The following is a 20,886-nucleotide window of genomic DNA, read 5'->3' on the forward strand; positions in this document are numbered from 1 at the left end:
TCGATTTTCTTGTTCTCTCTTTGGTTTTATTTTGCCTTTTCTAGTTTCCCAATTTGAGTGCTTAGTTAATTTTCAGGTTTTTTTTTTTTTCCTTCCAAAATGCATTTAAAGCTTTAATTTTCCTCTGAGAACCATTTTGGCCTCAAATCAGAGGTCTTATTACGGCCCATTGTCCTTCAATTACAAATTATTTGTAATTTCTGTTTTGCTTTTCTCTTTAACTGGAGAGTTATAGAACAGTATAGCTTTTAAATTTTCAAGTGAATGGATTATTTTATATTCTTGTTTCTATTAATAACAGATCATTACTTGGTGGGGGGCATTTGTTCTATCTTTAAGACAGACATGTTCAAGTTTCTCACAGTGATTGACTCATGACTTTGGCACTTTTTGATGCTTGTATCTTTTCTCATTATACATGTCCTATTTAATGATTTAACCTTGAACTTAATTTTGCAGCTGCATTTCTTTTGGTTAGCATGTGGCAGGTATATTCTTTTTTTATCCTTCATTTCTCATTTTATCTGTGTCATTTTGCTTTCTATGGGTCTTTTGTAAGTAAGTAACAAACTTAATTTGTACTAAGAATCTGCTTTTGACTGGTGCATTCAGCCCCATTTGTATTGTGATTGGATTTATTTCTGCCATCTTATTTCACATCTACTTTTTAACTATACGTGCTTATTTTTATTAGGTTTATTCTTGCCTTTTGTTTAGTTGGTTCCATTTACTTTGTTGTTTTTCTTTCTTCTGTTGATTAGGAGGTTTGGGGTTTATTTCTGTTCTTTGTGTAGTTCTACATACATAAGAAAGTGTATGCTTAAAATTTTTCTATCAGAATCTGGATATAATTGGTATCTTTGGCCTCTTTCCAAATGAAGCAAGAACGTTAATACAGGTCAAGTATCCCTTATCTAGTACTAGAATATCACATTGGGGCATGAGGGGTTTCAGGTTTCAGGGTTTTTTGGATTTGGGAACATTTGCATAGACTTTACCATTTGAGCATCCCTAATCCAAAAATCTAAGATCCAAAATGTTCCAATTTCTAAAAATTTTCGAGCACCATGTTAGTATACAAAAAGTTGCAGATTTCTGAGCACTTCAGATTTTTAATTCCCAGGTGAGGGTCATTTACTTTTTCCTGGTCTCTTCCTTCACACATGGATCATCATAGATTTTAGTTCCAATTTATTATCCATTCTCTTCAAACTGTGCAACATGTATTTAAACTTAACACATATTTTGCTGTTTTCTTTGCTTATGACTATTTATAATCTTACTTCTTTTCTTTCATGGATTTATTTTTCACTGTGCTTGAGTACATCCTCTAAGAACTCTTTTAGAAAGCATGGCAATGTTTCTAAGACCTTCGATGTCTGAAATGGCTATTGTCCTTTCCAGAGGGTCCATTTTATTTCCAGCTTCCTATTGAGATTTTTAAAAAATTGAATGATCATCTTTTTAAACATCTTAGATCTCTAGTTTTTGTTTAGACAGTATATACCTAATAACAATAGGTAAGTAACAGAAAATTTGTGAATATATTAATTATAACATTACCTGAATGTCTGCTGCTATTGAATTCAGGCCTTCCCAGCCACACATCAGCTGTTTTCAAGTGTTTAATTGGTTGCAGTTCTAAGTGGGACTTATTTGGGGGGGTGGGGAAGGCTGTATTGGAGGGATCCAGTTGAGGGTGCAGTCTTCCTACCCCCAATCACCACACTGGCCCTCACTCTAGGTCCCTGTCTTCTTATATCCAGAGGAAAGAGTTGTAGGTTGTCAGAGCTACTGGACCTCAAGGTCCAGAGTCCTGCCCCTCTTTCTGCACAAGTCTGAGGCCCAGGGAGTGGGGCAGAATAGCCACTGGCTTCTCTCACGTCTGGTGCACATCCCAGGTCCTCCTGTCTGTCTGTCACCCGTCTGGAGTGCTGAAGGACTGGAGAGGGCATCCATCAGTGATGAGCTGTGGGACAGGTCACTTCTCAGACCCTCTCTGAGGAGAGCTGGCATCCTGGGTGTCCTCAACAGCTCATCCTGTGGCTTTCATTGTCATCTAGCCACTGGCAACTCTGCATCTGTCTCTTGCCCCCTCTTTTCTTCTCAGTATCTGACTTAAGTCTCCAAATATCTGTCTGCAGTTCCACACAGGGGTCTTCTAGGCTTTGCAGCCTGTGTCAAAAACAGCCTCCAAATCCTGCTTCTTCCCCATCCTCACCACCTCAGTCCATGACACCAATATGCACCCCGTCACCCAGGCCAGACCCAGCAGCACCCCTGGTGCAGCCTGTCCTGGAGAGTGGCCGGACCTGGCCACCTCCCACAGCCTCCCATCACATCCTGCCCGGATGGCTGCACAAGCCCCTAACTCGTTCCCTGGCTTCCACATGCAGCCTGTTGAAAAAGAGAACCAGTTAGGAGGAACCAGAAAGAACTTTCTATAAATAACACCAACTTATGACAAGTGACCCCCCAACCGGCCACATTGCTCTTCATGACGTTCCAGCTCCACTCATTTATCTGTCTCTCGACGGGCCCCTAAATTCCTAGGACAGCAAGGATTTTGCCCCATTTGCCATGTGCCCACAGGGGGCTCGAACCTGCCCAGCATGTCGTGGACACTTAAAGATTTCTTAAATAAATGAACAAAAATTGCTTAGATGTCACATTATTTGCTCATTCAAGTATTATTTGGGTACATTTTGTGCTGGGACTCAAATAGCCAGGTGACTCACACAGACCAGGTCCCTGCCTCTGGCAGCCAACAGTTTGGAAGGGGTCATTAAACAGGCAGTAAGATGTGTATGGGGAAGGGTTGGGACAGAGGGGGGAGAACCCCAGGGGCTCAGGCAGCAGAATGCTACATCAGTCAGCCAAGGTTGAGGAGGAGGAAGGAGCCCCAGGCCCAGAGGGTGGGAGAGAAGACCCTGAGAGGATGGCGGCTTCTGGCAGTTGCTTTTCTAGGGCTTCTTTGTGCCAGCACTTCTCTCAGGGCATTAGACACATTAATGCGAACAACCCTGGCTGTCCCTGTTTTAGGAAACAGAGGCACAGAGAAATGAGCCTTCCCAAGGCCACACCCTGGGACTGAGGAGTCAGGCGCAGCCCAGTGGTCTGACTCCAAAATCTGTAACCACCAACTCCATTGCCCCTAGAGAGAGGGAGAGATTGGGTCTGGTCAGAGAGTGGGCTGAGCAGGGACCTCAGACAGTGAGCAGGGGCATGCAGGAGCCCACAGTTTAGACCTTGGACTCTGTAGGGTAGAAGGGGTCAGACACCCCAGCTGTGGCTGTGACTCTCCAAGCCAGGCAGAGGCTGAGCACTTGATCTCACCAGGAAGGGTGAGCCCTGGGGGTCAGGGGGGTGGGAGTAGTGTGAGGGATGGGTGGCTTGGAGGGAAGGACCTTTCTCATGGTCCCCCCAGTCTCCTTCCCCAGGGGCCCCTGCTTCCTGCCCCAGCACTATTCCCGCCACCCCTGTGACAGCCCCATCCTAGAGGTGAGAGCCCCTAGCTGCTGAGGGCCATTGCTTCACCAAGGCCTACCTGGTGTCTGTCCACACTGACCAGTGGCCTCCTCGGGGCTTCCCCAGGTTCATCCACAGACGTGCTTTTTCTCCACAGGGGGCAGCAAGATGGCAGAACTGGAGGCTGAGAGAATCAGGAAGCTTCCCAAAGAATCCTGCTCTATAAATGCTGCAGCAGGGAGTCTCCCGGCCCCTGGGGACTCCCCAGGGGAGTTTTGAAAGAGGGTTTGTGAGAGCTGATCACTTATTTTTTTCGTAGCTTGTCTGTGGATCAGGGAATTGAGGCCCAGTGAGCACCTGGGTTCAAACGATCCAGGCAGAGCCTCACGCTGAAGTGGCCCCTGAGGTGACTCAAGGCCCACTCAGCCCGAGGAGCTTGGGCAGCCTCTTGTGGGGACAGCAGCAGCCACTGCCTGGGGGTCTGCAGGCTAAGGGGACCCCAGCAGGATGCTGGCAGCCCCTGAGCGGCCTCGTCTCTCCGCAGTTCTGGACACAGCGGGGCAGGAGGAGTTCAGCGCCATGCGGGAGCAGTACATGCGCACGGGGGACGGCTTCCTCATCGTCTACTCCGTCACTGACAAGGCCAGCTTCGAGCACGTGGACCGCTTCCACCAGCTCATCCTGCGCGTCAAGGACAGGTGAGGGCCGTGGGGCAGGGCCTCCCAGCTCCTGGCCTGCAGGAGGCTCTGTTCTGCCTTTGGTTCTCTTCCTCCTCTTCCCTCTTCCTCTCTCCCAGGGAGGGGCAGAGCTGAATTCTCTCCTCCCACAGACCCGCTGGTCAGTTCCTAGATTTTTCTACTCCTAGATTTTCTACCCCACCCCTAGATTTTTCTTCAGGGCCAAACAGCTTCCAAGGCTCAAAGCGTCCATCCTCCCATCTTCCTGAACTGTCCTCAGGTCAGGGAATCAGCAGCAACATCTCCGTGTTTCACCTCCACGTGAACCAAGTTATATGATGGACAAAGAACAAGTGCATTTGCTCTGTAGTATACCTCGCCACTGATTAAATCACATTTGACTGTGAGGTTTACAAGCCTCTCATTAAAAGCACATTTTTCTTGTTTCGTAGAGTGTAATTAAATAATTTTGAGTCTCTTTTAAGCCCAGCTGGCTTGTCAGTTCATTGGATCTCAAAGAGGCAAAGACAATAAACAGGAACTAATAGAAAACAGCAAGCTCTGACCAATCCCAGTAAACAGAAAAATCCAATTAACACCTGTTCTAAAGGAGAAAAGGTTAATGACTTTACCAGGTAAAGGGACACATGCACAGATCTGCGGTTAAGCCCCTGAGTATATGAACCTCAAAACTGACTCAGGTGGGAAAATATTTCATTTTCTAGCCATTCAAAAAACAATGTAAGGGACATAATAAAGTGCCATTTTCACCTTTGCAATTACAATTTTTAAAAAATAAAAATACCCAGTGCTGCCACAGATGTAGCGAGATTGTCAATTTGGATGGTAGCTTGGCCTCTGGACCGGCCTCACCGCCAGCCTTGTGACAGGCCTGAGGCTTCAAAACCCAGACACCCACCCCCAGGCCCTTTCTTTCTGGAAAGGAGGAGGAGGGAAGGGGCTCTGCAGCGCCAGGCCAGGCAGGCTGTTACCCTGAGGTTTGACTGTGCCGCCTCAACCATGCATTGGGCCTCACTGTTCTTTTATTTCCAGGGAATCATTCCCCATGATCCTCGTGGCCAACAAGGTCGATTTGATGCATCTGAGAAAAATCACCAGGGAGCAAGGAAAAGAAATGGCGACCAAACACAATGTAGGTGCACCTGCCTTGGGCCGCGTGGGGCTGGAGGATTCAGCAGTGCCGGCCTTCGGAACTGGAACTCGGGTCTCCTGGGTAGTGCCGGATTCCACAGGGCCTTCGGGGCATAATGTGATGGGGAGAAATTTTTTAAAACAAGGCAGAGAGAAAACACCCTCTGTCGTCATTAGAAGTTCTGATGTGGGGACCGGGTACCTTCCTAGTGGCGTTCAGCCCACCTCCTGGCAGAGGGCTACTCGGCGCCCCCGGGACCCAGCAGATTCATTCTTCGGTCCACCTCTGCACACTCATGCTCACTGGAGTCCACTCTGTTTGTGAGCTCTGCCCTGTTCCACAGGTGCACCAGGTCATTAGCAACTCCTGGTAGGCATCCTTATCCCCACTTGACCACTGACTACACTGAGGTTTACCCAGGCCACAGCCTGAACAGCAGCAGAAAATCTTAGGTTTTCTAGTGTTGCTAGGTGGGGTCTCTGTGCACCCCAACCCTAGTGGACATGGTCTGTGCCCTCTAGTTGCCTCCTTTGGGAGGTCTGCTGCCAAGTGGACCCTCCCCTCTGGCCATTGACCCAGCTCTGCAAGTTGAAGAGGGGATGCACCGGAAGTAAACTGCCTGTCTCTGCCCTCTGTTCACTTATTCATTCCATCATTCTAGGCCCTGGGAAACAGGAACCCCCACCTTGTGGGGCCTACCTCCAGTGACAGAGAGAGACTATAAGCAAAGCAAATTAGAGTTCTTAAAGTTAGTTATGTGTTATGGAAACAAATACAGGGAAAGGGGATCTGGGATGTGGAGTGGAGAGGATGCTTTCCAGATAGGATAATCAGGAAAAGGCTTGCTGGAAGGTTCCATTCAGCAGGCAGTTCATAGGCAAGGGAATGAGCGCTGCAGATGTCTGGGGATAGAATATTCTACAAGGGGAAGGGCTGGGGAGATAGCTCAGTTGGTAGAGTGCTCGCCTCGCAAGCACAAGGCCCTGGGTTCAATCCCCAGCACCGCAAAAATAAATAAAGAAAGAAAGAATATTCTACAAAGGGAATCATGTGTGCAAAGACCCTGAGGTGGGAGTTTACAGAATCAAAGAGGCCATGGTGGCCCAGCAGAGGGAGCAGGAGGGGTGAGTTTGGAAGTGAAGATGGATAGGTGGTTTTAATCCTTGTGAGATTTTTACTGTGAGGAGGGAAATCACTGGAGAGCTTTGAGTAAGGAGGGCCGTGGCCTGACTGCATGGAGTAGAGTCCCTGCGGGGCAAGGCTAAGGACAGGGAGATAAGGGGGAGACTATCCCAGTGGCCCACACAAGACTGACTTGGACCTGAGTGGTGTTCGTGGGGGTGCTGGGCTGGGTTTCTAAGAGCTCACAGCATTTCCTCACAGGCTGGATATGAGGAGAGAGAAACAAAGGCCCCATGGATGGTTCCCGGGTTTGGGCATGAGCAACTACAGAAGACCGGAGTTCCAGTAACTGAGCAGGGAGGGACAGGAGGAGTCAGTAAGGGAAAGACAGGAGCATGGTTATCAGTGTCTTCAGTTTAGGGGCCTCACAGATGACCCAGGGGAGATGCCAGGACAGCAGTCAGAAGACAGAATTCAAAGCCATGATACCCAAGGGAGTACGTGTAGGTGGGGAAGGGGTCCTGGGGCTGAGGCTGGGGACCCTTCCTGTTGTGGGTCTGGGGAGACAAAGAGGGATCGACAAGAAAAACAAGCAGTCAGCCATATCCAAGGACCAGATCAGGGAGTTTGGAAGCTAAGTCAAGACAGTGGCTCCTCTAGGAGCCGGGAGTGGTCAGCCAGGCCAGGAGCTGCCCGGAAGCCTCCAGGGGAGCCTGGGAAGTGACCACCATGTCCAGTATTAGACACAGGCCTGGGAGAGCACATGAGGGCCTGGCATACTCAACAGAGATGGCCTCCGGGGCGATTTCCATTTCATAGTCTTGACCGCCATCCGATGACCAGTTCCGCAGGTCGGAGTGGGGTTGGCTGGGGCGTCCACAGGCGCCCTCGGGTTTTCCCTCCCAGCTGCAGTGGGGATTGTGGAGGCTCACTGGTGCTGCTTAGGCCTCCAGAGCTGAATTTTGCAACTAGAAGGGAAGGAGATCCAGGGGCGCCAGGTCTCTCACCTCAGCCTGATGTTCTTCCCCCAGGGAAAGTGCTGCTGCCTCATTTGTTCAACCAAAGGACTCCAGGAGCTGCTCTCAATGACATCCCGACTTAATAGCTTGTGAGACCCGTTCCTCTCTAGGTGACTGAGACAGGGTGCTCCCACCTGATGCATGAAGATGGTATTTTCTGGCCCTTGGATGGAGTTTAATGGTACCACCATTTATTGCAGGGCTTCCCTTAGTCCAATTGCTACTAAAATCCTGAATTCTAAGAACCCAAGGATGCACCTCAGACTTTCTTCAGAGGTAGAGGCAGGGCCCCCATAAAGGAGGTGGAACATGCTGGGCACGGTGATGCACACCTGTAATCCCAGTGGCTCTGGAGGCTGAGGAAGGAGGATCATGAGTTCAAAGCCAGCCTCGGCAAAAGTGAGACACTTAAGCAACTCCGTGAGACCCTGTCTCTAAATAAAATATGAAATAGGGCTGGGGATGTGGCTCAGTGTTGAGCCCCTGAGTTCAATCCCTAGTACCCCAAAAAAAGAAGAGAAGGTGGAACGTGCCCAGGGACCTGGGGGGATAGTACAAGTCACGTATTCTGAGCCCAGTGATTGGGGCCACAGGCAGCAGAGGGCTGAAACTCCTGGAAGCTGGGGGCTTACTGAGTTGTCGGTGTACGGGAAGTGAAGGGACTCCAGGCAGGTCCCAGCTCTGGCAGCACGTGCCTTCCTGTCTCCCTTCTGGGCATGCTCAAGGTGGCCATTGGCCTGACCCACAAAGGCTCAGAGCTCTACCAGCACATAAGTGAGGCACCTGCCACCCCTGTACATGGTGTCCAACCTAGAGGCTGTCCATGGGAGGCCAGATGGGGAAGTGGAACATGTGCCTGGTGCAGACCTGGACTCTGCCGGTCCCAGTAGATCTCATGCCAGTACATCACCCTCAGCCACCTCCCGCTGCAGAATGAAGATCCTGCCAGTCTCCAAGGGTTAATGTGGGCATTCAGTGAGGTCAGGGATGCTGGGACCTGGGACCCCAAACAGCCCACAGTGGACAGCACTTTCAGTACAATCCGATGCTCAAATTTTGTCAAATGAGGATTTCAAAGGCCTGAGCTGTGCCCTTTGTGCCCTGCTCCATGTGTGTCTGTCAGCTCCATGAAGCCCCCTGCTTGATGCCAAAGCAGGGTGTGGACATCTGACAGGAAGACACAGACTACCATGGGCCCTGCACGATGCTTTACAATAACTCCTCTGACATAACAACTCACTCTGTCAGGCTCCACCGCCACCCCGACCCCATGTGCTTAACCAACCGGTCATGTTTATTTTCTTAACTGTGTTTTTCTCCTTCAAATGTCTTGTAATGAAAAGCACTAATTTTATAATCAGAGAAAAGCTATGAAAAATAACAAAGGTCCACAGACTCACCACAAGCAGCTTACTTCCATGGCGTGCAGGGAAACCTGTGTGTTTCTCCAGCCCTCCAACCGTGTGGGGCACCAGCACTTCCTGCCCTTGTGGGTCCTTATTGTAGGAGAAAAGGAGCGCTCAGAAGCTCGTTCTCCCTCTAAACCAAGGCTTGGTGACCCCATGGGGCCACCTCGGCCACAGCTCCCATGTGCCTCTGCCTTTTGGCCATGAGATGATTCCTCACCATTATCCCTGTGTAAACATGGCTGAGCTCCCGGACTCATAGACACAGACCAAACAAGAGCTGGACCGGGGCGGGTGTGGTGGGGCGAGGGCCTGCACAGCCCAGAAAGGTCACCTGGGTTCAGAGTCCTGCTTGTGGCCCCTCCTCTGCCTTTCCCACTGTGTCCACTCTGGAGGGCCCGGAGATTACCTCAAGGTAGGGAAGCAGAGTTCAGAAAGAAAAATGAATAGACTGTATCTTAGTTTGATGAAGGAAAAAAATCTTTAGTCTTTCAGGATATAAAAAGATCATTTATATTCTATATTTAGGAAGCTATCAAATATCTCTGTGATTCGAGAACAAGAGGGAATTGGAAAAGCCATTAGTAAAACTTTCCAACCTCAGAGCAAGAAGCCACCGAGAGAGACTTGAGGCTGCTGGGGCTAGGAATTCCATCCTGGGTGTCTCCGAACCTTGGAGAATTTGCCATCGTAAGGATGGGAAAGGACCTTGTGCATCTCAGCGCCACTTTGACCAAATTAAGCTTTGCTTTACAGATTCCGTACATAGAAACCAGTGCCAAGGACCCGCCTCTGAATGTGGACAAAGCCTTCCATGACCTCGTTAGAGTAATTAGGTGAGCACCCCACCCCTCCCTGGAAGGAGCCTCTGTGGCTGGAAAGGGCCCAGCCAGGCTGAGGGTTTGGTAAGGAACGCAGCTCCTGTTCTGGGCCTGTTTTCCTGTTTCTCACGCCTCCTTCCATCTCTTTCCCCTGCCTTCCACCCACCTCTGCCCTCCCCAGCTCCAGATGGGTCTGTGGGTAGAGGCTGTTGCACCTGCTACATGGACACATCTTCACCTGCTGAAAGGAAGTTCTTCCTGCTGAGGTGTGGCGCCTCCGTCCCCTCCAGCCATCCTGGGTGTTCTCCCAACACCGGAACTTTCCACACAGCAAAAAGCAGGCCCCTCTCCCCGTCCCCAGAGCAGAAGCCCTGTGTGTGCTATTTCTCCTGAACAACCAAAGGGTGATTCTGGGGCTCCAGTCAGGGAGATGTGTGGGCATCTCCTTTCCAGACCCACCGACCGCTCTCAGCCACCAGCAAAGTCAGCTGGCCTGACAAATAGTTTCTTGAACAGTCCTTTGCAGGATCAGGGTCCAGGCTCAATAATCTGGTGCTCAGATGATAAAAACTGCCTCCTGGCTGCCATCCCTGCCCCTTGAACCCCATTCCTCAACTCTCCAGCATCCGGGGCAGCCCAGCCCACGGTTCTCAGGACACCATGCGTCGAATTCGTTGCTCTCATGCTGGTGACTCGAGGGCTGTTGGTTAGCTCTGGATGAGACCCAGAGCTCTCCTCTGCTTGACACTTCTCCATCCCCACTGTACATCCCGCCCCAACCACCCTACATGTACTCAACCATCTCATTTTCTCATGTCTCTTCAGCATCCTGGAAAATACGGCAACCTTCACTTAACGTTTTTGCTGGCAGTTCTGCACACTTGAAATGATTTACTCCTGGCCATTCTGTCTCCAGCTGGGATGTAGTAACACCAAGTCGCATACAGTGACGTCTTGGTTATGGACCTGTACTTCCAAGGTCAGGTTCAGACACAGGAAAAGTTAAAACACTTGAAAAACTTTTGCAATAAAATGTCAGTTGGCCAGTCATTTTGTTTAAAATGTGAAACACAGAAACAGAGGCCAACACTCTGTAAAGCCTAAACTATGATGGAGCTTAGGGTTTAAAGAAAGACAGCAACACAGCCTGTTGGCAGTAATTCCCATCAACAGGATGATCCCTCTTCCTTCCCAGTTTCTTTGCCTCAAGAGAGACTGCCCAGCCAGGCCACTCTCCAGCAGCTAGGACTCCAGTTCCTCCAAATCGGTCCTCCCAACCCCTAACCCCTACCAGAACAGGCTCCCTGTGCCTCTGACCCAGGGAGAGGAGCAGAGGAGACGCAAAATCCATTCTGACTTTGTCTTTCTGCCCTTCATTGTTTAAAAGGCAACAGATTCCAGAAAAAAGTCAGAAGAAGAAGAAGAAAACCAAATGGCGAGGAGACCGGGCCACTGGCACCCACAAACTGCAGTGCGTGATCTTGTGACAACCTAAGGCCCTGGGCACAGTGACAGCGAACTGCCAACCCTCGGGACCCCTCTACTGCCTCACTGCACTGAAAACTATTTCTAACCACCACCCTTGGCCCGAGGAACTTGCCCTGGGAAGGGAGGAAGGAAGGGTGAGCCGGGAGCAGACAGGGTCTGGCTTTGCAGGAGTGCATGAGCTGTCTCAGATCTCCTGTGAGCCCAGGAAGCCACCCGTGAACAGAAGCAGCCCTCAGCCCCTCGGGGGTCATTGCACCCAGATCCCCCTCACTTGGTGGGTGTGTTGTTCCTTTTAGCTACATAGTGTTGGTTTGATGTGGACATGTTCATCCACATGCAATGTCCCGAACAAGCCATGATCCAGCTTCCCCCGCCTTGAGCCCAAGCCACAGTGTCTGAGCTCAGATGTCTTTTGTAGATTTTTAAATTATTTTAGTGATGATTATTTTATTTAGGGGGGTCTGTGCCCACTGCCTGGTGGAATCCCAGATCTTCAGCAGACCTCTCTGATAACATATATAGAATACTGTTGTTGTCTTCTTAATTGAGTGCCAAACTCAACCCAGAACGAGTCGAATGACTGAGAGGACAGAAGTTAATTGGAATGGTATGTAGCTGGCGGGGGGCAGTCTCTGGCCATGGGTCACACCCTGGAGGGAAAGTGACCCTACTCATTGCCTAGAAACGAGAGCGAAGAGAGATGCGTTTACTCGGAGGGCTTTGCAGTGTCTGAGGACGCAGTTATCAGAAAACAAAATTATCTCACTGAGATGAGTGGCAGGTGCAAGCATGTCGGTTGTAAAAGGAGTTTTTGTTCTTATTGTCCTGGAAATGTATAAACTGAGGTGAGCTGATGGGCTTTGCACAGATGTGCGTTCCTTTTTCAGACAGCGTGGGTTCAGTTGTTCTCCCAGGCGTGCGAGAGGCCCTGGGTTTCTCAGATCCTCTCTTCCTGCTCCCGTGCATCACCCGCACTGCCCGGGGCCTCTCTGATATAAACTCACCGACATGTCAAAGGAAGCCATGTGGACTCCCTCCAGAAACCTTGAGGCCACGCAGAATCTTAAACCACAAAAGATTCAGTACAGTTATCTCTCAGACATCACCAGGACCTGAAGCCATTTCCCTTTGAGTCAACCGACCGCCACCTCGGTTAAGCCCAGTTAATGAGCAAACCCCTTTCCTTCCAGGATTCAGACTTCGGTGCCTCTTTGGCACACGCTTTTATTACCCTTTTGGATCTTGACAGTAATACGAGATCAGAGGCAAAAAGAAGGTGGGGCTAATGATGGGATTCCCAGACACCTGTTTCTGCAAACGACAGCCCCCCAACACTCTGAGAATGCCCACCTCCCTCTCTGGTGCTGCTGGTAGAAGCAAAGATTGGATTTTTCCAGCCCAGGTTGGGGTGGAGGGGCAATTAGAACAACAGCGCCCCACCGAGAGGAGATCAGAAGATGAGGTGCTGTGGCTAGTGACCTTTTTCAGGTGTTATGAATCTCTGCAAACTAGAACATTCCCAGCAGGTAGCCTAACTGCTCTTTGGCGAAATAAAGACATGGAAGGAGCCTCTGGCCAGATGACCCGACACCTGGATTCTTCTCTGTTCAGAGAGTGTGCCCGACTCCTAACTCGGCAAGATCACCAGCACCAAGGGATCAGCCGGAAGAATGATTCTGCTGCAGAAACAGTGGGGACTCGCATTAGTTGGAAATCAAACTCCCTTTTGTCGAAATGGCCCTTTTTTTCCTGTTCCTAAAAGGAAGGACAAGAGAGAACATTCCAGATGAGGTGGCTCAGTTTCCAGGATCCTGTAATGTTAGCAAGTATTGTAAACACTAAAAGGACGAGGCTTTCTCCAACCCTCAGGTTCTGAGCCCCGCGCGCCGCAGGCCTGTGTGGTTGTGTGTGTGGTGGAGCATTGAAATGGCAGAGCAGGACAGAAAGCCCTGCAAGAGGGCAGCGGCCACTGCCAGGGAACCCCTGCCCAGCACCACCCGCCACCAGCACACCCCTGCCCGCGTGGAGCGGCGGCTGACAGCACCAACTGGGGGGTCTCATTGGAAGCAGACCTACAACAGAGCCCTGAGCCATAATGGTAACCAAGAAAGGGGTTCCCCCACTCCTGGTTCCCCTCACACTCAAAAGGGGCAGTGCATCTGCCCCCTCCATACCCCCATCTTCCAGAGCATCTCTCCTAAACTCAAACCACAGCTGAACTCCACAGGGCCTAAGGGAGACTCTGGTTAAGGGTTGGCCTCTGCTTTGGGACCAATGGTGAGCTTCCTCTCATGACCTCATTTCTCCCTTAGGTGAGGTAGGTAGATAACACCCCATTTTTAGAAGTGGACCCTTGTGGCAGAGGCAGCTTTCCAGATAGGCTGGAGTGGAGTGTACCCAGGAACATCCCCAGTACATCTCCATCACCACCTGGCCTGCAGGGCCAGTCTGGGGAACCTGCCTGACCATGCTACTTCATGACTGAGGGGCCTGCTGGGGCTTCATCATGGCCCACAGGTTTTCCTGAGAGTAGTACCAGCTGCACATCCCCTGGAGCATACCCTTCCTGAAATCCCCTCACCCCATGACTCTGTCCTTGTGTGCTATCAGATTTCCTCCTACTATTCTGACGCCTTCCTTAGAGGGTTCCATTTCTCCCTAGAGGTAATCCTAGCCATCTTCCCCACCCCCACGGGCTGGGCCTGGGGCACACAGGGTATCCAGATGGTTTCTCTTAGGACTTTGCCCACCACCTTCTCATGGTACTTGCTGTGGAGGTCCCACGAGACCTGGTGTGACCTGTCTCGCTTCACCAGGAGACGTGACCTACTAACGTGTCAATTCTAACCCAGAGGCCCCTCAGACAGGTCGCAGTAAATCAGAGCCACAGACAGTTCCCCTCCATTAGCAGCCCATTGGGTTGGAAATTCCATGTCAGATTTACTTAGAACGAGATACTTGAATTGTTGAGCGCCATTGGGTGCCCAGCTTCTGTTACACAGTATTAACAGGTGGCCATTGTCGTGAAACGAGAGTGAAGCCTGACATCTCGATGATGCTTGAGCCTTTTATGTAACTTTTTATCAAGTCTTTGTGTATCTTGACTCATTAATAAAGAAACAGAGAGATGCCCGTCTTATTTCCTCTTTTTCAAATATTCCAAAAGTTTTGCTGAGAACTTTGCAAGTTTCACCCAGAATACCCACCTCTTCCAGAGTGTGACTTTGGCCTTCACCAACCTTAAAGGCACAGCCGCTCAGTGCTGGGTAGACCTGGATTCGGGTCCTGCCACTGACCTCTGTGTACCCTTGAACCAAGGACCTGCTCGGGTCTTTAGCTGCAAGACAATGGTACCCACCTCCTGAGCAGCCCAAGGACCAAAGCTAAAGAAAGGCAGAAGCATATGGTAAGGAACCCAGAAATGGTGCTCTTCAGACAGGACCCCTAAAGGGTTATCCCTGCATGGAGAGCGTTCCCTGCCCCCATCTATTGGGGTACAGTCTTTTGTACGGTGTAATTTCATTTCTTTGTACATTGAAGCCAGTGGGAAATTGACCAGACTGAGCCATCAAGGTCTCTTTGCTGGGGTCTAGAAGTCAGTTGCTCTCGTGGTACCTTTTTGGATAATTGTAGATAAAACACATGAACAGGAGGCTGGAGGATGCTTCTCAGACCCCTTGACCCGGGCTGCAGACGGCAAGGGAGCTGCATGGACAGCTCAGGCCTGGCTTCCTGCCCACCCATGTAGTCATTTCACAAATATGTATCGGACTGTCCTGTGGGCCAGGGGCTGGGTGTGTGGTGGTGGACAAGGACAGGGGTCCTCTGCTGATTCGTTCCTCCTCCTCTAGGCCCAAATCCATTTCCTATGGCTGTTGTAAGAAAGTTCCACAGACTCAGTGTCTCCACATGGAAATGTATTCTCTCGCAGTTCTAGAGACCAGAAGATCAAATTCAGCTTTGCTGGGCTGGAGCTGACACCACAGGGCCATACCCACCTGGAGGCCTGCAGGAGAGAATGACTCCTTGCCTCTCCTGAGCCTGGTGGCTGCCAGCATTCCTTGACTTACAGCCACATCACTCCATTCCTCAAAGCCAGCATCTTCAGATCTCTCTCTCCTCCAATTTCACGTTGCCTTCTCCGTGTGGGTCACATCTTCCTCACTCTCAGCCAACACTGCCTCCCTCAACAAGAGGCAGAAATTCCAGACTTCTTCCCACCTCCACCCACCCTCCAGCATCTGCACCATATGCTCTGTCTCCTTGGTTGTTCCAGACCAAAGATCCAGGCTCCTAGCTGAAGCCAATGCTTTCATTTGGGCCCTAGAACACACCAGGACATTATTCTGGCACTTGGCCCCTCCTCTGTATCATTTCCTTCCTCTACTGCATCTTTCTCATCTTGAACAAAAGGAATTTCTTTCTTTGACCCACTTCCTCTACGAGATACCACTGGCTCCTCTGCTATCTTTTTGCCGGAAATCTTGTTAAAAGAGTGATCACGCTCACGGTCCTCTCATTTCTTTCTCTTTAAGTTGCTCCAGTTACAAACTGAAATGACAACCAAAGCATTCTTTATGATTTCAAAAAATAATTTGCTTCAAATGAAATTTCACTTGTCACTTCTCAGGTGACCTCCATCACCAGTGGCTGTGGCCATCCGTCAGCAGTGGCCTCCACCTTGCTAAGTTCCAGAACTGGCCCTCAGTCTCTCCACACTTCACCTCAGGGCAGCTTTTCCTTGTAAATGTCCTTCCCTTGGCTTTTTGGATGTGGCCTCTCTTGGTCTTCCTCCTTCTCCACGGGTCAATCCTTCTTAGTTTCCTTGGCTGGTTCTTTCTTTCCCACCTCACCTGTTGACTTTGGAGCATCCTAGATGATAGTTCTTGGCCCTTGGTCCTTAGTCCTTGGTCCTTGGTCCTCTTCACTTTCTTAATCTCATCCAATCTTGAGACTTAAATGCCTTTGACATCCTGATGGTTCCCTGTTGACTGTCTCCAGTTTGAAACTCTGTCCCAACCCTGCTCATTCAGCCACCTGCCTACTTGACCTCTCCTACTGGATGTCCCAGTTAGTGTCTCAAAGCTGTGTCTAAAACTGAGCTCCTGGCTGTCCCCTCCATGACTGCCTCACAGTAGTAGCCTTCCCAACCGTGTGCTTTCAGTTGCTCAGGCCAGGAGACCTGGGGTTGCCTCTCTCTGTCCCACGCCACCATCCAGTCTGTCGACAGATCCTGCTGGCTCCACCTGCACAGCACATCCAGAATCTACCTGTATCTCACCACCTCCACTGCTGGCGTTCTAGCCCAAGCCACCTCCATTCACACCCGCCTCACTTCTGTCTTCCTGAAGTTCATTTTCTACACTACAACCAAAGAATTATGGGTAAAATGGAAGTCAAATTATGTCTCCACTCTGTCTAGACCCCCAACCAGTGGCTCCCCCATCTCATTTTTCCTAAGTGTCAAGGCAGGCTGCCTCACTGGACGTGGAGGAACGAGTGGCTGATGTTGAGCAACCATAAGAGAAGGGCAGTCCCTTTGTTCTAGCGACAAACACCCTTGAGCTCTGAGCCATACAGAAGGGCTATTGTAAAACCCAGGTACTGTGTCACAGAGGGATGCACATGGTGGCCCTGAGATCTGTGCATTCAGAGGCATCCCTTGATACCTGAGGGGGACCTGAGGGGGGGGGCCTCTCATAAACCTCGCACTGGGTAGGTGACTGGATGAAAATTAGTCATGTATTGGGCTCATGAATTCCACCCCTCTTGGAGGTGAAAGGTTTCCCTTTTCAAAGCATGTCCATATTCCAAGGTCCATAGAAAGGCTATTTTAAACGAATTCCACCTTCCTCTCCGCTCACTTTTGAAGAGGCCATGGATAAAAAGTTCCCAGGTGTCACAAATGTCAGCATTATCATCACCCCGGGGGGCTTTTTGGACATGCAGACTCTCGGGTGCTGTCCCCATACACTGAACTGGAATCTGCATTTTACCACATGCCCAGTGACTTGTGTGTCCGCTAGTTTGAGTGGCACTGCCCTAGAACATCAGCTTAACAGGGAGTGAAATCTGGCCCTGGATTCACTGTGCCTCAGGACCCAACTCAACTACATCCAACCGGAGTGTTGTGCCAACAGCTGCCAGGTTCTGCCTGGCAAGCAGGGAGCTCAGGGGTGGCACTCTAAATAAAGGATGAGTTAGTCTATGCAAGCTAGGGATGCTCTCATTTCCCAGATTTTTCACTTTCTATAGTTCTGGGGCGCCAATATTGAGCCAAATAGCTCATTATCATGCTAATGTGAATATTCAGACATTAAAAAAGAAAGCTGAGTTCATACCAAGCAAAGAACTGATGGGTGCGTTCAGTGCAATGTACATCCTGGCAATTGTGGGTAAACCATTAATTCTGCCTCAAATCCAGCTTGTGATACAACCATGACGGTGCCCGGGCCCACGAACAGAGGGAAAATCACAGTTCTCCAAGTGTGGCCCCCAGACCAGCAGCCTCGGCCTCAACAGGGAATTTGTCAGCAATGCATAATATCTGCCCCCATTCCAAGCCCACTGAGTTAGAAATGCGGAGGTGAGTCTTAGCAATCTGGGGCTAACAAACCCACCAGGGGATTCTGATCTCCCTAAAATTTAAGAACCACCAAATTAAATAAATGTGGGTAAAAGTCGAAGTCCCTACCCCATAGAGGTAACTGGCAGGCATTTTGGTCCATTCTTATGCTGACCCTCTGGGCAAAGTTGCCTGGGGCCTTCCTCTTTCCTTCCTGCATGATTAATAAGGATCCTTCAAGGTCTGGGACCAGCGTCTTCAGTACAGGGATTATTAGCCTTGGCTCCACAGAGTTACAGAAGGGGCAGCTGATACCCTGAAATCCTATGCAAAATTATGGGTGTACGTGCACTGTTCTGGGGAGAGAGTTGTGTTCCATCAGAGTCTCACTGTACCCCTGGGTGCTGCCCAGAGTGAGGATGAACCAGCCTCTGAAACTTGTGTTCTGACGCCAGGCCCTTCTGGCCTGTTCACAGCCCAGAGAATGGGAAGAGGAAGTGAAAGGAGCAAAGATCCATCTACTCCACCACTTCTAAGAAGCGCTGACCAAACTGTTCCCCTGGTGGATGCGTCCCTCAGCTCCCTCCCACGATATCCTGAGGGAGGGGAGGGAGGCAGGCCGCGCTGCTTCTCCCAGTTCCCCCCACATGACTAAGGGTGTAATTCACACATGACTCACCTCCCTCCCTTTCCACCAGGCTAACACCACCTGCCCTTTTGGTCCCCAACACCCTGGTCCGACATTGACAAAGGAGCAGAGAAAATCCAGGATGTCGAGACAGCCCCAGGACCATAGGGTGAGCCACCCTAGGGTGGGAATTCAGCTGGAAATAGGGGCAGAGGAGAGATGAGAGGAACGTACAGAAAGCACTGGAATCCAAATACCGTTCACTCACATTTGTGACCATCCAGACCAATGGTTTGCAACTCTGGCTGTATATTAGACTCAGGGAAGTTGGGACATAATCTCACTGCCCATACCAATGTCCATAGAGGCTGGTGCTGTTCATTGGTCTGGACGGGGCTGGGCATCAAGACTTCTGACAGTTCCCAAGTGATCCTCCTCTGCAGTTTTGCTGAGACCCCTAGCTGGAGTGCATTTCACTCATGTCCCATGAATATCATGACTCTTCAATGATCATTATATTTAAAAAATTAGCTGCCCAGAGAATGCAGTGTCTGAAGTTACTAAAGGAACACAGCATCCCAGCCCTTGGTGTGCACATGGATGTTGAACCATTGATTTTATCTTTGCATGAAAGCAGGTCCCCTCAGAGCCTGGCTGAACTCATTGACTTAGTCGATCCCACAGGACAGTAGTTTCTCCTTTGCCCCCATCCCTTCCCTGTTTATGTTTGCAAGTCTCAGGAAAGACCTGGTAATACAAAGGTAATGACTGATGTCTATTAATTGAACTAATTCTACAGATGTCAGCCTCCATGCCTGAAAAAGGAAGTCAGGTTGGCTCAAACGACCCTTTTTCCACCCCTCGTCCCGGAGCTGTGGTAGTTCCCAGGCCCACTGCAAACTTCAAGTAGGTCCCCAAAGTCAGGAATCTCCTGATGACCTCCCCACTCAACTTCAGCCTCAGAGAAGTAAACTGTTAGGCAGGGTCTCAGACCCAGGAAACAAGGTTTGGGGCTCAGCAGGGGAAGCAAGACACAGTCAGACATGGCAGCAGCCTCTGGCCTCCCGCTTCAGCCTCAGCCCCCAGCCAGTTCCATCTTGCTCCCATTTCCATAGGCCCTTTTTATAGGCAGGTCAACAGATTATATGAGAGGACGTATGCTCACAATTAATGCTCATGACCTTGAGTGGATACGCTGAAGCAGAGTGTTTCTGGCCTTGACTAACCATAACCTTGCTGACTGCCAGCCCTGGCTACACACTAAAAACATAACATAGCCCACTGGAAGTCTTGGTGAGGGAGCATAACTACAGCCATTTGGGGCCTGCCCCAGCATAAACTCAGCAACCACTCCTGAGCTTTGCTGAGGGCTTGAGGGCCGCAGGGATGGTCCCTCTGATGTCAGGGGCGTCTCAATTGGTCTTCAACCCATGTCACACCAGACCCTCCACCAACCCAGCTCCTCCCCATCCCAGCACCCTCCACCATTAAGCTAAACACCCCTCCCTCGGGTTCTCTCACCCTGTTTGTTTTCTTTAGCCACAATGCCATAATCTCTTCCTAGAGTAAAATGTGGTTCTAGCTGCTAATAGGGTGACCAACACCCCCAGTGTTGGTCACTGAGGCGTTTTCTGGGATCCTGACCTTTCATTCTGAAATCAAGACAGTTTCAGGTCACCCAGTTCTGTTGGTCACCCTCCTGGTAAGAGTAAAATGTGCACCGTGTTCTATAATAATAGTACTAATAAGTATTAATTAGCCAGAGGTTCTCAGTCTTCAGCAACCAACATAATCTCCTGGGAGGCTGGTTGAAGCACAGGTTTTTACAGCTCTGGGTGGGGCCCAAGAATTTTGCTAATAAGTTCCAGGTGGTGTGATGTTGCTGAGCTGGGACCCCACTTCAAGGACCCTGAATTAGCACACAGCACACGTGGGCAGAGTGCATGGACCAGAGAAAACGCACAATAAATAGAGTGACTGAGGCTGTTGAGCCCTTCCTGTAAGCCAGGCACTGTGGCTTTTGCATGTACTATCTCATTTAATCCTCACGACCACCCCAAGAGGTAAGTGATCCATGCTTGTTTAACAGAAAGGGAATCTGACGGCCCAGGCCAATGGGAAGTGACCGAGCCTGGACATGCATCCGGCTGTGCCTCCAAGGCCTGTGCTCCATTCACCACCAGCCCTGCTGTGCTGAGGACGGAGCTCATCCCAGCTAGCTACTCAGGCTTTTTAAGAGTTTAGCCCTGTTTCAGAAAAAAATGTCAATGCATCTCCCACATCCCCGCCTTCTCCCAAGTGAGCTGAATGCAGATCAACTTCCCCTGGGTGACTCAGCACAACATTTTGAGCTTCAGTGACAATCATTTTCCGGAGCGTGTGCACCGGGCCTCCTCCCAGGCAGACCTCTCTGTGGCCTCGGACACCACCTCCAGTCCCGTCCCTCCTGTTGCCCTGCCCCAGCTCCCATCGGAGAAGGTCCAGTGGGCAGAACAGTGGGTGAGGCCTGAGAGACCTCAAGCACAACCTGGAGGCCACT

The 20,886-nt window shown here is 50.3% G+C and overlaps 1 protein-coding gene across 2 annotated transcripts in view; it reads left to right on the forward strand.

The window, feature by feature from the left end:
- Positions 1-14,282, forward strand: part of MRAS (muscle RAS oncogene homolog) — a 52,189-nt gene extending 37,907 nt beyond the window's left edge. For both annotated transcript variants that reach the window (XM_079156051.1, XM_079156052.1), the window contains exons 3-6: positions 4,013-4,166; positions 5,199-5,298; positions 9,602-9,681; positions 11,054-14,282. In XM_079156051.1, coding sequence (XP_079012177.1) covers positions 4,013-4,166; positions 5,199-5,298; positions 9,602-9,681; positions 11,054-11,153 — 434 coding nt within the window. In that variant the 3' untranslated portion in view covers positions 11,154-14,282. The remainder of the gene's footprint in view (positions 1-4,012; positions 4,167-5,198; positions 5,299-9,601; positions 9,682-11,053) is intronic.
- Positions 14,283-20,886: the final 6,604 nt, after the last annotated feature.

This window comes from Sciurus vulgaris (genome assembly GCF_902686455.1).
Source record: "Sciurus vulgaris genome assembly, chromosome: 10".
In the NCBI taxonomy this organism is placed as follows: domain Eukaryota; kingdom Metazoa; phylum Chordata; class Mammalia; order Rodentia; family Sciuridae; genus Sciurus; species Sciurus vulgaris.